Below are 17,593 nucleotides of genomic sequence, written 5' to 3' on the forward strand. Positions count from 1 at the left end.
CTTTATAATGCCCCATGCAAGATGTCACCCCCCATATTATGCCCCATGAAGGATGTCACCCCCCCCCATATTATGCCCCATGCCTCTATACATTAAAAAAAAAAAAAATCAAATACTCACCTCACTCCTCACCTGCTGCCGCTGCTCCGGACTCCAGCGTTGCCGGTGTCGTCCCGCTCTGCGCTCCCTGTGATGGGAGCAGATGACATGGCCCCCCCAAACCATCACTGATTGTGGAAACTTCACACTAGACCTCAAGCAGCTTGGATTGTGGCCTCTCCACTCTTCCTCCAGACTCTGGACCTTGATTTCCAAATGAAAATTGGAACTCTGGGACCTTGTGGTGTGTGTCAGTGACTGCCTTCTGGACATCTGTCAAGTCAGCAGTCTTCCCCATGATTGTAGAGCCTACTGAAACAGACTAAGGGACCTTTTTCAATGCGTAGGAAGCCTTTGCAGGTGTTTTTTTGTTAATTATTTTAATTCACTGAGATTATGGCTTACAATGAAAACACAAAAGTCATTATCATCAACATTAACAGAAATAAGCACTTGAAATAGATCACTGTGTTTGTAATGACTCTATATAATATACAAGTTTCACTTTCTGTATTGAAGAACTGAAATAAATTAACTTTTTGATGATATTCTAATTTAGTGAGATGCACCTGTATATTGCTAATCCTACTGATTTAAATAGGAGTCTTTGATTAGACACCCAAAGATAAAAATTGCTGGTATTAAATAAGGAAAGGACTAGGAAATCTTTACTACATAAGGATGCGGCAATATTTGAAATGAGGCGATAAACATGGGGCGTTTTTAACCTTTCTAGCTGATTCAGAATGTCCCTCTTTCTCTATCCCGGGTGTGTTAAATACAAAGGGTTTGTTCCGTTTTGATCAGTTAATGGATAATAAAGTATTTAATGACTTATGATCATTTCTATAGCTCCAGATGTGACACTGCTTCAGGTGAGACAGCCACTTTCTTAGACGATCTGTCCCTTTGGAGATTGCTCGAGTAGCATTTGGCATTGCTTGACTCCCCCATTACTGAAAATGAGATAATGGAGGCTACCAAGTCCCTTCCTTCAAGCAGGGTCCTGGGCTTGCTGGCCTGCCTAATGACCTACAGAAACTCTACATAGAAGAGTTGTTGCCACTACTTCTTAAAACGTTTAACTCTATGCAGGATTTGGATGCTCTTCCAACCTCAATGAGGAAGGCCTTGTTAGTGGTTCGTTGTTGAGCTTTGATATTAAAATTTTGCCAAAATACTGTCCACAAGTCGAACAGAAGTGTTCTTATATCCGATTCACCTAGATGAGGCCAGGTTGGAAACCAATATATAAGCCGCTTTTTCTTAAACATTGCTGCAGCTAATTTAGACCAAAACCTGGGTTATGCCCTGTCCCTTGATACTTGTAAGCCCTTTGATTCTGTTGAGTGGTCTTACTTTTCGGGGCTCCTCAGGCTCAAGTTTATATCTTGGATTTAGCCATTATATGGCTCACAGCTAGCTTGAATCTGTACTAAATTTGACACAGCTAGCACATTTCCACTTGATAGAGGTATCAGAAAGGGTTGCCCTCTGTCCCTGTCTCCTCTCCTTTTTGCACTGGCAATTGAGCCCTTGGCGGTTGCTATATGTCAATATTGCTCTACTGTAGGTGTCCAGAGGGTTGCAGTTGAAAAGTTATCTTTACACACGGACAACACAGTAGTATACCTAACCAATTTGCAACCTTCCCAGACTGCTTTGCTAGATCTTGTGGAGGAATTTGAAATATTCTCTTGTTTGTTAACTGGACAAAACTGGCCCTCTTTCCAATGCCGGCTCACAACCACCCCTCAGACAGGCAATCTCCGGGGTGAGCTGGTCTGTGTCTCTCAATGCAAATATGTTGGGGTACCGATCCCCCCTATTCTAGAGCAGTACATGCAACCTGGACCCTTTGATAGAAGCTACAGAGAAGAAACTAAAAGGTGAAGTCTTATTTTTCTTTATTCCTGTTAGGTAGAATTAATATTTTTAAAATGATATATCTTACCAAAAGTCCTATATTTATTTCACGCTTGTAGCATTTTTCTCCCATTGGAATTCTTCCATGGTCTTGATAAGATTTTACGCTCATTTTTTGGAGAGAAGATCCCCTGGACTCAAGCTTGGGACATCGCAGGCCTCAATGGATTCTGGAGGTGTATCAGCTCCTCATATGTGTAGTTATCTAGCAGCACAGTTTGTGTATGCAAACTGGTGGCTACACCTAGATATGAGTAACACAGCCACAGCTTTATGTAGAATCCTCTTTGGCTCTTAAGAGAGTTTATCTAATTTCATTTACATACATAAAAGCCTGTGTCACCTGAAACTTTGTCCCCTTAAAGCAGTGAATCTGGCATGAGAGGTGGCTTGTACTATGCTTTACAGTATGTGCCCACAATGCAGATTTTAAGCAGAAATTTTCTGAGCGTTTTTTCCTCTCCCTGCCAGAAAAAACTCATGCAGATTTTACATGCGTTTTTTCTGCCAGGGAGAAGCGTTTTTTAAGCGCTTTTACATGCGTTTCTGCATGCGTTTTTTCAAGTGCTTTTCTAAACGATTTTTAGCATCACTTGGAAAGTGCTTGACAAGTTGGCCACACAATATAAATCTATGCAACTGGCATGGATTTATATTGTGTGATTTCTGCTTAAAATACTGCACCTATAGTAAAAAAAAAAAAAAAAAAAAAATATTAATAGAAAAATAAAAAAAATATTCATAGTCACCTCTCCGGCGGTCCCCAGTCAGCTCCTGGCGGCGTCCTCTCTCCTCGGCGGCCCGCGGTGTTCTCCCAGGACCTGCGGTGACGTCAATTAGTCAGCTGAGGGTCACGCGACCATCACCTGACCGCTGACGTCAGCGGTCGCGTGACCATCAACTGACTAAATGACGTCACCGCAGGTCCTGGCAGAACACCACGGGCCGCCGAGTAGAGAGGACGCCGCAAGGAGCAGACTGGGGACCGCCGGAGAGGTGACTATAAATATATTTTTACATTTTTTTACTTTATAATTCTTTTTTAACTTGCAGGTACCATAGTACCCAAGTTGAAAGAGAGTCTCCTCTTCTCCAGACCCGGGTACCATCCGCGCATTGAACCGCATAACATCCGTATGTATACATGTGGATGTTATGCAGTTCAATGCAAGTCAATGGCGGCGATTTTGAAGCAAAATCGCACAATAAATGGTTGTGCTGTGGATTTTTCCGCATTGATAATCCGCAGCAGAAATTTCCGCAGAATGTGCACAGCACATTCGGATTATCATTGGGAAGCGTGGCAGACATCTTAACAAGCGATTTTAATGCATTCCGGAGGCGGAAATAACGCCGCAGAAACGCATTAAATCCGCATCGTGGGCACACAGCCTTAGTCTGATATCACTTATCTCACTTCATTACTCCAGTGTGGCACAACAGCTATCTGCCCCATCTGCTAGATAAAACTTCTGGTATATTCTGGGCAAGAGTTGGCCTGTTGTATTTGGGCAAACTATTTGTTGACTCATCTAGCTTCCAAACCTTTGACACTCTGAAATCTCGCTATGACCTGACCAATTGTCCCTTTTTGTCCCCTTATCTTCAACTCGGGCACGCCTTTACCTCTTAGTCTGGTTCCTGTCAAATTACCTGAAAGGGTGACATACTGGAGCTTAAGGATGGCGATTGGGGATAAGAGGTGGACTACTTTTTGTCTTCAGTGGTGAGCTCAAAAGTTATTCTTCGACAATATAGATTCCTACACAGAGTTTACTACACCCCCACTAGACTTCAGAAAATGGACATCTCTGATTTGGATCTTTGCTTTTCATGTTAAAAAGCTCAAGGGACTTTTATACATACTGGCTGGTCCAGTCTCAAGCTCTCGTCATTCTGGTTACAGATAGTTCTTTTAATCCAAACCCATTTGGGGTGTGTCTGTCTGCAAGGGGGTCTTGGATGATTTGATCCAAAATTCCTACAAATTATTTTTCTTTTGCATTTTTCTTTTCTGTGCCATGGAAGTGGTTATAATGATATGAACGTTGACAGATATTCTTCTGATGTATCAATGGCCTAAAGCAGTTAACAAATACATTCCCTTCTACGAAAGAACTTTATATCCAAGAAATATTCAAACAAATTTGAGAGGGGTTCTCTTGGGGTTGGAAGCGGAGGAGTGAGTGAATGAGTAGGTGTCAGTGTATGTATGCATGCCACCAATATCCATTTTAATGTAGCTGTCAGAATGTTCCCAGAACGCTCTGTCTTTCGGCTAGGAGTTTCTGAAGCAGAATTGACTTGTGGTATAAAAAGGTGGTTCACAAGAGTTGTGGGCTCTATGAGGCACTCGTTGTGCTTGAGTCCTGCACTGGGAAAAGCGCTTGGAGCACAAGTCCAACATATTGATGTAGCTCTATTTCCCAAAGAGAATCCACAAGAATGTCCTTTTGGCCTCCATCACGGTGGCATGCTGAGGTTTTGTCAGCAGACTGAGAATTTTTATATAGAGGGTCATTGAAAAATTATTGGCGATGTAAGTATAAAAAGTGGTAAACATCAAAAGATTTCCATAGGAGGTATACATCAGAAAATCTTCCATAGTATAGTCTCAAACACAGACTTAGGTATTCTGCAGCAGAACCTCTGATCCGGTCAGGAACTGCTTAAATTAATACACATTGCTGACATCAACAGACTTGCTGTGAGGCTCTTACCAATGCAGACAATGCTATGTGCATAAGGTAGTCTAAATAATCAGCATCACTTGAGAGGCATGACAGCCACCAAAGATTCAGTCCCTGCTACAAAAGGGAAAGGAAATCAAACTGGAAAGGATAACAAGTGAATGGGAGGAACCAGATCTTCACTATAGTGAAGAAGTATTTGCAGAAGTCAATAAACAGACACTGTATCAAATAATAACCCTAGTAAATGAAAGGGTACTTCATGTTAGAAAACATATTTCAACCACTCATCATTTGTCAGTTACTATCAGTCCACATACCTTCCGATCCCTAAATCCTACACGTTGCTTCTTCTTTTTTCCTTCCGGTTGCTGGTCTTCTTCACTTGACTCCACAGCCTGGTCATCGCTGTTCTCTTGGTCCTCTGCCTCCTTGGCTTTGGCATTGTTCTCCTCTCTCAAGTTGTGCTTCACTGAAGACTGTGCTTCCGCATTGGCTCTGGTGAGATGAAGAAATCATATTCTTAAGATACACAAATATTCATTAATTTATATTCCCTTAACACATTGTATTAGACACAAGACAGAACAGTCAGTGTAATCATTTTAAAGTTGCAACAAAAGTAGAAATGGAAGTCATGACACCAAAACAATAAAACGATAAACTAACGAGTAACCAACTTTTTCATTTCTACTTTATAAATCAATTGTACACTTAAAAATAGGCAACTATGTAATTTTATCAGAAAAATTCCTTCTTTTGCCTTGTGGATTTAGCTTTCATTCTCAATTCATGGGTAAAATCTGTCATTTTCCTCATTAAGGGGATAGGAGTTGGCAGTTGGTGCTTTTAAAATTCTACAGAGAGGGAGGAGCTGGAGGCTAATACAGACATTCTGCAGCAAGTTCTCCTGAAACAATAGCTGCAGTCCTACATGGGACATTATGAGCACCAACTGTCATCTCTTATATCAGTCATGGGAAAGTCTGTATTCACTGAGGACAGATTTTATCTGTGAATTGAAAATATAGAGAATGAAACATAAGTAAGGGGAAAGAAGCAGATTTCTCTGATAAGATATTACAAAGTTTATTATTTTCACGTGTGTTATTCATTTAGATAGAAAAAATAAATAAATATAACAACTGTTACTCTGGGAACCTGTCACCAGTTTTTTACGATATAACCTACGGTCACAACCTTTCAGCTCCATGTGACAGCATTCTATAATGCTGTACATATGACTCCAATTCTCCACGCAAGGCAAAAAAAAGACCTTTTATTATACTCACCCAAGGGACTGTCCGGTTGGCGTCGCTGTTCTTGGTCCGGTGACTTCTTTCTTCTTGCGATGTCGTCCTCCTTCTGTGCTTCGTATGGATGACGCGTCCTACGTCATCCACACAGTGTCCCCCCTGGTGCTCCTGAGCAGGCGCACTTAATGTGCTCTTTTGACCTTTCCCGGCGCATGCACAGAACAAAACTTTGCTGTGCCCTCGGCAGGACAGAGAAGTGCGCCTGCGCAGAAGCGCAAAGGGAGACATTGTGTGAATGACGTAGGACGGCATCGCAATTAGAGAGGAAGCACCCGACCAAGTCCAGTGATGCCCATCGGACTGGAACGCCCCGTAGGAGAGTGGAATAAAAAGTAATTGTTTTGTATTGCAGGGCGAATTGGAATAATATGTACAGCAATGTAGAATGCTATCACATGGTGCTGAAAGGTGGTGGCCGTAGGTTATATGGAAAAAATGGTGACAGGTTCCCTTTAAGTGGAGCCAACCGGAATATCTCAGGAAATCTGTTCATCATAAACAATTATATTAATGTTATAACTCAAAAATCTTTCAGGTCACAGTTGGCAAGGCTGAAAGCATTTCAACAAGCTTTTAATACACTTGCTTTTCGTGTTGCGTGAATGAGGGTTGGAGAGAATTAATAGAGTTCTAAAAAGGTTTTATATTAATGTAGTATGACGTAACTCATGATTATGCTACATTGCACAAAGATCAATTATATTTTTTTCATTCTTCTGAACTATAAGAAACTGAAGGGAAAAAAAAGAAGCCAGCCAATAACATGAGGGACAGCATAAAGGTAATATGTCAACCATGCTGATAGCTTTCCACAAGCTTTGGCTAAAGTTATGCACATTGCCATTTCTAGAATGGAACATCTACAGCAAAACGGTTAAAGAGTAACCGTTGTTTTAATAAAATTAGTATACGTGAAAACAAGAAGCTTTGTAATACGTCTCATTAGAGAAATCAGCTTCTTTCTTCTCTTAGATTGATCAGTCAGTCTCAAAATTCTCAATTCATGGGTAAAATTGTCTTCAGTGAATACAGGCTTTCCATTACGGAGATAGGAGATGGCGGTTGTGCACATACAGTTCTATGGAGAACTGTGCATGTTGTTTCGAGAGAACTTGCAGGAGAATGTCTGTCTACCTCCCTTCCCCATAGAATTTTAAAAGCACCAAATAACATCTGCTATCTCAGAAATGGGAAAATCTGTCTTCACTCAACACGGATTTTACCCGTGAACTGAGTGTGAAAGTTTAGTCCGGGGGAGACAAGCAGACTTCTCTGATAAGATATATTACAAAGTATCTCATTTTCAGGTGCACTGCTGATTTTTTTAAAGAAAAAATTTAAAACAACGGTTACTCTAAGTTCTGCGCCACGTCTGCCAGTAATTTAGTCCACCCCAGGACCTTTTTAGTTCTCAGGACCATGACACATACAATGTTCACCTGTGGTAGTCACTGCTACCCACAGCAGAATCATCTGTATGGGTTATATGTAACTAAAGCGGCCAGAAACTGACACCACCATGATACTCCACCACTAAATAGATAGAACTGTAATGCAGCAGCTGAGCTTCTTTCCCTGCACTAGAAGAAAGTAGAAATCACACATTTCAGGCACGTTCATACTAGATGGGAGGAACTTACAGAGAACAGCAGTATACTAAATATAATTAGAGGGATATTAGTAACCCATTTGGGGTTGGAGCTCCAGCATTTTTCCCCCCACATAAGGTGCCTGAACATACTAGGTAATTGCTGCATGCTTAGACTAGACTATGTGTATATATATTCTTTCGGGTATTCCTTCTGTGGGTTTCCTACAAATTGTTTAGGGTCTATAGAGGCTATCTATAATAATAATTTTTGATTGTGATGATACGTATGGCCTATATTTACACTGCTCAAAAAAATAAAGGGAACACTCAAATAACACATCCTAGATCTGAATGAATGAAATATTCTCATTGAATACTTTGTTCTCTACAAAGTTGAATGTGGTGACAACAAAATCACACAAAAATCATCAATGGAAATCAAACTTATTAACCAATAGAGGCCTGGATTTGGAGTCACCCTCAAAATTAAAGTGGAAAAACACACTACAGACTGATCCAACTTTGATGTAATGTCCTTAAAACAAGTCAAAATGAGGCTCAGTATTGTGTGTGGCCTCCACGTGCCTGTATGACCTCCCTACAATGCCTGGGCATGCTCCTGATGAGGTTGCGGGTGGTCTCCTGTGGGATCTCCTCCCAGACCTGGACTAAAGCAACCACCAACTCCTGGACAGTCTGTGGTGCAACGTGACGTTGGTGGATGGAGCGAGACATGATGTCCCAGATGTGCTCAATTGGATTCATGTCTGGGGAACGAGCGGGCCAGTCCATAGCTTCAATGCCTTCATCTTGCAGGAACTGCTGACACACTCCAGCCACATGAGGTCTGGCATTATCCTGCATTAGGAGGAACCCAGGGTCAACCGCACCAGCATATGGTCTCACAAGGGGTCTGAGGATCTCATCTCGGTACCTAATGGCACTCAGGCTACCTCTGGCGAACACCTTCTCATTTAAAGATTTTTCTGTATTTTCATGACTTTTAAAATTGTACATTCACACTGAAGGCATCAAAACTATGAATTAACACATGTGGAATTATATACTTTACAAAAAAGTGTGAAACAACTGAAAATATGTCTTATATTCTAGGTTCTTCAAAGTAGCCACCTTTTGCTTTGATGACTGCTTTGCGCACTCTTGGCATTCTCTTGATGAGCTTCAAGAGGTAGTCACCGGAAATGGTTTTCACTTCACAGGTGTGCCCTGTCAGGTTTAATAAGTGGGATTTCTTGCCTTATAAATGGGGTTGGGACCATCAGTTGTGTTGTGCAGAAGTCAGGTGGATACACAGCTGATGATCGCCCCAGGAAAGGAAGACCAAGAGTCACCTCTGCTTCTGAGGATAAGTTTATCCGAGTCACCAGCCTCAGAAATCGCAGTTTAACAGCAGCTCAGATTAGAGACCAGGTCAATGCCACACAGAGTTCTAGCAGCAGACACATCTCTACAACAACTGTTAAGAGGAGACTTTGTGCAGCAGGCCTTCATGGTAAAATAGCTGCTAGGAAACCACTGCTAAGGACAGGCAACAAGCAGAACAGACTTGTTTGGGCTAAAGAACACAAGGAATGGACATTAGACCAGTGGAAATCTGTGCTTTGGTCTGATGAGTCCAAATTTGAGATCTTTGGTTCCAAAGACCATGTCTTTGTGCGACGCAGAAAAGGTGAACGGATGGACTCTACATGCCTGGTTCCCACAGTGAAGCATGGAGGAGGAGGTGTGATGGTGTGGGGGTGCTTTGCTGGTGACACTGTTGGGGATTTATTCAAAATTGAAGGCATACTGAACCAGCATGGCTACCACAGCATCTTGCAGCGGCATGCTATTCCATCCGGTTTGCGTTTAGTTGGACCATCATTTATTTTTCAACAGGACAATGGCCCCAAACATACCTCCAGGCTGTGTAAGGGCTATTTGACCAAGAAGGAGAGTGATGGGGTGCTACGCCAGATGACCTGGCCTCCACAGTCACCAGACCTGAACCCAATCGAGATAGTTTGGGGTGAGCTGGACCGCAGAGTGAAGGCAAAAGGGCCAACAAGTGCTAAGCATCTCTGGGAACTCCTTCAAGATTGTTGGAAGACCATTTCCGGTGACTACCTCTTGAAGCTCATCAAGAGAATGCCAAGAGTGTGCAAAGCAGTCATCAAAGCAAAAGGTGGCTACTTTGAAGAACCTAGAATATAAGACATATTTTCAGTTGTTTCACACTTTTTTGTAAGTATATAATTCCACATGTGATAATTCATAGTTTTGATGCCTTCAGTGTGAATGTACAATTTTCATAGTCATAAAAAATAAAGAAAAATCTTTAAATGAGAAGGTGTGTCCAAACTTTTGGTCTGTACTGTATATATAGGATGTAACTCTTTTTTTGGCCTTTGGCCTTTCCTTCCCCACGTTCATACTAGAAAAGCGCTCTGTGCTGAGCACTATGGGGGCAAGGTGGAAGAATGTTACGTTTTACACCCAAAAAAACAGGTACCAGACATACACTCTGATGTATCAGAGTCTAGAGGAGGACTTGGATCTCCATTACATGGGTGTACTTATAGTGGGGCACAGAAGAGTAGTCCATTACACTATTTCACACATGGCCAAAATTGTTGGTACCCTTCTGCTAATGTGATAAAATCCCACAGTTGTCACTGAAATAACCTGAAACTGACAACAGTAATTATCCATTTAAATTTATTGATTATCAACTAATGAAAATCAGACCTCGCTGGTTATTTTTTCTTCTTCCCATCAGGGAATATCACTGATGGTAAAAACTGACACTGACCAAAAAGTGAAGAAACTCAGGTCCAAAACGCTGATGAACAAAGGTCCGTGTTTTTTTTTTTTTTTTTTTTTTTAAGATACAAGAAAATTCCCAGGCGTCTATGTAAGACCGAGCATCCGACCCTTGTGGGCATACCCCCAGAGTGGTCAACAGCATTTCTAAGTACAAGTCTCCTTCTCTATGCAGTCACCCTGTGTACTAGGCTCTTCTATATCCGTAATGTTGACATTTACAGTTCCTAGCTTATTTCGCATTAGCATCCCAGCTTGTGCAACGTTCCTAGAGATTGTTTCTTTTCACATTACTCTAAGAAATCCAAGAAATGATTTGTAGGTTTATGTTTTACTGGGTGAGATTTATAGTCTCTGAAGCGAGTCACGTAGGTGTGCGCAGTGACTGATTGATGGCTATGGATCACAAATCTATTTTATAACCAAATGTTGTCAGCCGTCAAAATACTGAAAAACACCAACAGAACATTTGTGAAGGGATTTGTTTTCATGACAAATCATCTTTTTAGCGGACGTCTGGTTTTAACTGAAAATCTGCAGCCTAGATTTATATCACAGTTAAATGCTGTATGTAACGACTGAAAAGCAGCAAAACAAAACCCAAAATCTGGTACCAGGGGTTCAGGAATCCCTTGCACCTCCTGAATTCAAAGGTTCTAATACCAGCTATATGCACGCACAATAGAAGACACACTAGATCAGGGACTCAAGCACACAGAGGGTCAAAATGAAAAACTTGGACAAAGTCGCAGACCAACCAGTATAACGAATAATGGGCCCCACAAAGTTCTCCATACAGAATAATGGGCCTGACATAATACTCCATACAGAATAATGGGCCCTACATAGTCCTCCATACAGAATAATGGCCCCACATAGTCCTCCATACAGAATAATGGGCCCCACATAGTCCTCCATACAGAATAATGGGCCCCACATAGTCTTCCATACAGAATAATGGGCACCGCATAGTCTTCCATACAGAATAATGGGCCCCACATAGTCCTCCATACAGAATAATGGACCCTACAAAATCCTCCATACAGAATAATAGCCCCACATAGTCCTCCATACAGAATAATGAACCCCACATAGCTTTCCATACAGTATAATGGGCCCCACATAGTCCTCCATACAGAATAATGAACCCCACATAGTCCTATATGCAGAATAATGGGCCCACATAGAGATGGTGTTTCTGGTGTCGTGGGCCAAATAAAACCACCCTGCGGACCAGACTTGGCTCACGTGCCAGAGTTTGACATGTGTGCACTAGATACATAGGGGAAATTTACTTTTAAATACCTGTCTTAAAGGATTGTTTTATCACTATGATATTGATGGCCTATTCATGATATACGCCATAACTGGATGATCCATGGGAGTCCTACAGCCAACATTCCCAGCAATAAAAGCTGGTCTCCACGCTGTCTGTGGCCGGATGTAAATTAATGTGAACAGGAGCTGATCTGCAGTATCACTGTTTACATCTCAGGCTATCTGTCTTCACATCATGTTTTACCTTCATGTCCATGACTCTAATGGGGCTTATATCTGAAGCCATCGACGAAAGGACTCAGGCTTTTCCCTGACCGGGTCATTGACTTAAATGGTGCAGAAGGCATCACTAAGTGCTCTGTTAGACATCATTTTTGGCCATATCCACCTATTTGAGGCAGTTGATCACATCTTTGAGGCAGCTTCAAATAGGCAGATACAGCCCAAAATGATCTCAGAGAAAGCAAGCTGACTACAGTTGCACCCTAAACGATAACAGCCCCATCAGCACATATACCCAAATCCCATTTTCCAGGCTTTCAGACGTAGGCCTTGACGAAGCCACTGACGTGAGTCTAAAACGTATGAACATAGCCTGAGAATAGCTAATCCATGTCAGTGCCGAGAGTTAGAATCCCATTGATCTCATAATGATGACGTATCCCCGGGATAGGTTATCCATATGACTATAGTGAAACACCTCTGTAAAAAAAATTCCACTAGAATAAAATGAGATAAATATATTAAGCAGAAACTTAACCGGAAAAAATAAACTAGAGTATAAGTTGGTAGGCATGCAAAATAGGAGAATGTTCACACTGGCCATTAAACAGGCAAAACCCAAGACAGAAACAAAATGAACATATACCCTGATAATACATATAAATAATGTAGGGTACTTAGCACAGTTGATATATATAAAAAAGCTTAAAGGTCATCCCACCAGTGTCAAGGTGTACCACCGTCGAGATGGTCCTAAACTTTTTTGGTTAAGTTTCAGGTTTCTGCATTCAGTTCAGGTAAGGGAGTGGCCTCCCATTGTTTGAGCTGAACATAACATTTATATAGCTTCTCATTTGCTGGGTGTTCGGGGCCCGATCGTGCTCGGCCCTTATTCACACAGACTTCACTTTGACATATGGGAAGGTTTTAATACTAAAGGTTAGGACCATCCCAATTGTAGTACACCTTGACACTGGTGGGATGGCTTTTACGCTTTTTTGATCAAAAACAGTGTTTACCAAGTCCCCAACATTATTTATATGCACTATTGCTTTTACTTACAGCAGGTTATATATTCATTTTGTTTTTGTCTTAAAATATATTAAGCGGTTTTACAACTATAAAGATATTGATGGCTTATAATTAGGTTGGTGGGGGTGTCAGGTGTCAGTTTGCAGGTTGAAAGGAAGATCCAGCTCCAGCAAGGTAAAATTAGAAATATCTCTTTATTAGAAAAATCCATTAAAATATGGGCAATTGTTCAGACCAATGCATTTAGTCAAAGTGGAGGAAAAAGATGCCAGTAAAGTATAACTGTCAGGTGTCAGCGCCAAGTACTTTAATAAGTGGATTCTGAAGGGTAACAATGTTAGAGATGTGAAGAATATGGCAGTGCAGTGCAAAGAGAGAGATATCGCTCTTTCACTGCAAGAGAGGTTGCGAGGGGCTGAGGAGTGTGGGAGACTGTCTTCACTCTACATACCGTGATACCATCTGGACTCTTTCTAGAAAGTTAGACCCTTTCAGGGGGCATTAGGGATACTTCGACCATTTTTGTTAAAAGATATTTAGAAAACTCATTCTGGGGATCTTCATTTTCTGATAAATAAAAATTGCAGCCCCAGACTGGTGACAGGTACTCTTTAGAACTTGATGTGAGCAGGGCCACCAGACCTTTTAGCCCCCTTCGCCTCTTATTGATTTAAAAATTTTGTCTGCAGAGCAGATCAAGTCCAGTGTTCACCTTGCATTGTACGTCTTCAGATTCTAATCCAGCAAAATTGGCATACAGAAAAATAATTAAAGTGGGGGTATTAGAAAAAAGGAAGATACACCACAAAAAAGAATACATCCAAGATGTGAATGAATGAACATGGCTGGGGTGCAATGCCAGTTAATGTAGGCACAGGTTTTGGGGAAAAGACCCCTTCTTAAGTCAGACATCCCCTTTCATACTGCTGAAATAATTAACAGACTACTCCAGGGTTGATTTTTTTCTCTCCTCCATTAGCCTTCGGTATCATACTGTGACCACTCAGCTTGTACAGCATCTCCGTATGGACCGGAAGTCACTTTCTTAATGAAAGTCTATGAGGCTCAAAATGTGGTTCTCATATAGAAAGGAACACACCACACATACATTATTGATGGCTAATAAGGAGGGCAATAAAGAGAAAAATAACATGCTGGACTCTTCCTTTAATGAATATGGTTTTCAATAATTTAATGAGTAAAGCCAGCTTCACACATGCACATTTCACAGTCCGTTGAAGAACCTAGTATGGATCTGCTGACCCAAGCTAACAGCCTCATAGACTATTAGTTCGGATCAGAAGACTGCGGTCGGTCCAGAAATTGAAGTCTGATTGCGGACCTGTAAAGCCAGCCTCGGTGTAAAAGAAAAGTTCAGACTACACAATGACTTTCATTTAACTGTAATGGCTGTAAAATCCAATGATGACTTCCATTTCTCCACATGTTGCCCCAGCCAAATAAACGTTATGATGCTAACGCAGCTCACAATACTAGATAACAATCATAATTACACAGCAGGATTTATTTCATATTTAGGGCACTTGGGCTTTAACCCAACACTGCAGAGTAGTTACAATAAAAGTCAGGAGAACAAAATACACTGGGAACAATCATATGGGCAGAGAGGCATTAAAGGTTAAGAGACTTGGAAAAGATCTAGCAGAAGTGACTACAGCTGACAGAAGAGTGGCTTTCTATGTTCAGAACCTACAACTGAGGGATCGTAACTCTTCACACTGCTTCTATGTAGGCTGAGTCAACAAAAATATTCTGATTTGTCATAGGAGCAGAAAAACTAAAATTGGTGAAAAAAATTAATTATGTTGAAAGGCGGACACCACTGGGATCTGACGAACCCCATTAAGTTACTATATGGTTCATCAGGTTCCATCATCTCAAGTATAGCTCTGCATGCTGCACTACTCATCCAATCAATCATGAAAGAATCTGAAACGGAGGCTCTAACACACAAATGTGAACAGAGCCTAAGTGGTCCAGACACATCTTAATCAGTCTGATGAGTCCCATTTGAAAAAAAGTTGAATATCCATGCCCTTGAATCAAGTTAAAGGCTCCTCTCCAAGTCAATAAGGTGCCTGCTCTATACTGACAAGGGGCTTTAACTTGGCAAAAGTGATGTACTAAAATGCCATATCTGTGCGTCATAATTAATTACGCCTCCCAATGTCACAACAAACCAATATCTCCACGTAACTGTTTTGTAGGAGCAGGGAAAGGAGCGAAAAGGGAAACTGCTGGTTTTCACTGCAGATAGCTCCAATGCCTAAAGGCTTGCCATACACATGAGACCAATGTTACCCACACATGGGCAATACTAAGGAAATCCTGAAACATGATCTGTTGGTGGACTGGAGGTGCGGAACACTGCATTAGACTAATGCCGGCCAAACCCGCCAATATCGACGGGTTCGGTTGATAGTCTAATGTTTATAGGGGAGCTGGACCACTGATTGTCTTGAGTGGAGAGATGTCAATCGTGCATGCCCGATATAAAACTGCTGATCGCAATGTTCTCCTGGAGATAAGCTGCTGACCAGCCCTTTAGCCAACATATTTCTTATTAGAGAACGCAGGAGCATTCAGACAAGCGAGTGCTCCTGTGTATGGGAGGTTCAGCTGAGATGGCTGTTGACCATACCAATAGGCCGAAGTGTCATTTGGCCTACAGCCTTCTAATGGGTATGGCCAGCTTATGCCATATTTTGAATCTATCAGCAAGCCCCACTGACCGCAACCAGGACATCATTTTGTGAATAAATAGTATATAATATATATGTGCACAGATAGCTTTTAACCTAACTCATGGATCATTTCGGCCATTTCACATTTAAACAAATGGCACTACTAAACATTTCAGAGTATTTTCTATGGACAGGTAGAAAAAATAAATCTGCATGAACCCAGCTCCTCTGACCTTTACGAGCTGACATTTAACCAAGCAGTTCAAACATTGACAAAGGAAAATAAATGTGCAAAATACAAGAACCTCAATTTTGGTCCACAGAAAATGCAGTAAAACATGCTTAGTACTAGGTCTCATTCAGATGTCCGTGGGTGGCATACGTGTCCTAGCTGCGATTTTCATGGCTAGAACACATACCCATTATAGTCTATGGCGCTGTTCACATGTCCATGTTTTTTGGCGGACCGTGTGTCAAAAAAAAAATATCAAGGCGACATGTCTGTTTTCGATTAGAGCTACAGATAAAAATTATTCATACTAAGTCTATGGGTCAGTGAAAATAACGCAGCATAAGGATGCCATCAGTGTATAGTCCGTCTGGTGTCTGTGATTAACAATTTGATGGATAAGAGAAGTTTTGCAGTGATTTTTTCATACATGAAACACTGATGGTAAAAAAAAAATAACACTGACCAATACGGATGAAAATCGAATCCCAAAACAAATCATGAAAGTTGGACTGTTTTGTGTGTGTTTTGCTTTTTTGAGGACGTGAAATATCACGGACATGTGAATGAAGCCTTAAAGGCCTGTCTGCACAGAATGACTGTTCAAACAAATTACAGCCGCTTAGTGCATCCTTAGAGTGGGCAAACATTTAAGTCAATCTCCCATAATTGTTTTCCATCTATTCATTCTCTGTCAATTAAAGAAAGTTGGGGAGAGGTGGAGACAGAAGGAAATCAAGTAGGTGGGAGATGCACTTAAATGTTTGGCCACATCAAGGGTGCACCGAGCGCATGTCATTGGTATAGACAGTCATTCGGTGTTCCGAGTCCCTTTAAATTGATTGGCACTATGTACAAAGTTTTCTAGTAACTTTTTAGCAGTGGAGGTTTACATACCCCTTTTACGTGGCTTAGCCATTAACACCATCTCAGTTGGTTTTAAAGGGATTTTTGGGGAATTCAAGTGTTTGAAATGTTAGAGTCCTGAATGCAAAAAAAGTATCCTATCCAATTCACAGCACTTACTAATTTTTCCCTTTACTGCAGCATGTTTTGCGTCCCCTGGCACAACCTAATCTTGCATGATGATGTGGTCCATAGTGATGCCAAAGTGGTGACATGACAAGACTATGAACAACAGACTCGGGTAAATCTGTGCCAAATATCAAAAGTATATTTATATTCAAAGAGGTGTTTTTTTTGTTTTTTATCTATTTATGCCCTAAGACCATTCATTCTGGTGAACAAGAAAAACAAAAATACACGGTAGGAGTGCACTTAGTTGGCCACTTAGGTATAGACTAATACTTAGGAGTGACCTTGCATGTGTGCCTACTTTCTCTACATAAAAAATGAAGTGGAAATTTAGCATTTTTGGCACAAACATACAAAATTTGAATCTCACTTGATAATTTAACAACATTTTTAGAAATATTATAACTTTGGGTCTGGGTTATTTTATTTTTCCCAAGAAAATTTTAACATGTTGTGCGATCTCCAAGTCCTGTTACCTTAATAAACAGCTGTATTCTCCACTCTCTACAGACAATAGAGACAGAAGAAAAAGATTGTGCGGCAGAAGCATGGCGAGCCTGGTGAAAGCGGATAGAGCCAGCAGGTGGGCAACTAGCAGCCGCCCACCAATGTCCTACAGCAAAGATACAGCAGTATAGTCAATAGGA

General features: G+C 41.2%; 1 protein-coding gene across 1 annotated transcript in view; it reads right to left on the bottom strand.

Annotated features, from left to right (window-relative positions):
* Nucleotides 1-17,593, bottom strand: part of MICU1 (mitochondrial calcium uptake 1) — a 90,204-nt gene that overhangs the window by 27,560 nt on the left and 45,051 nt on the right. Inside the window, exon 3 of the mRNA XM_073681692.1 lies at nucleotides 5,036-5,213. Within this exon, the coding sequence (XP_073537793.1) occupies nucleotides 5,036-5,213 (178 nt within the window). The remainder of the gene's footprint in view (nucleotides 1-5,035; nucleotides 5,214-17,593) is intronic.

The sequence above is a fragment of the Phyllobates terribilis genome, unplaced genomic scaffold (genome assembly GCF_046119375.1).
Source record: "Phyllobates terribilis strain yellow unplaced genomic scaffold, ASM4611937v1 Scaffold_5__5_contigs__length_657084704, whole genome shotgun sequence".
Classification (NCBI taxonomy): domain Eukaryota; kingdom Metazoa; phylum Chordata; class Amphibia; order Anura; family Dendrobatidae; genus Phyllobates; species Phyllobates terribilis.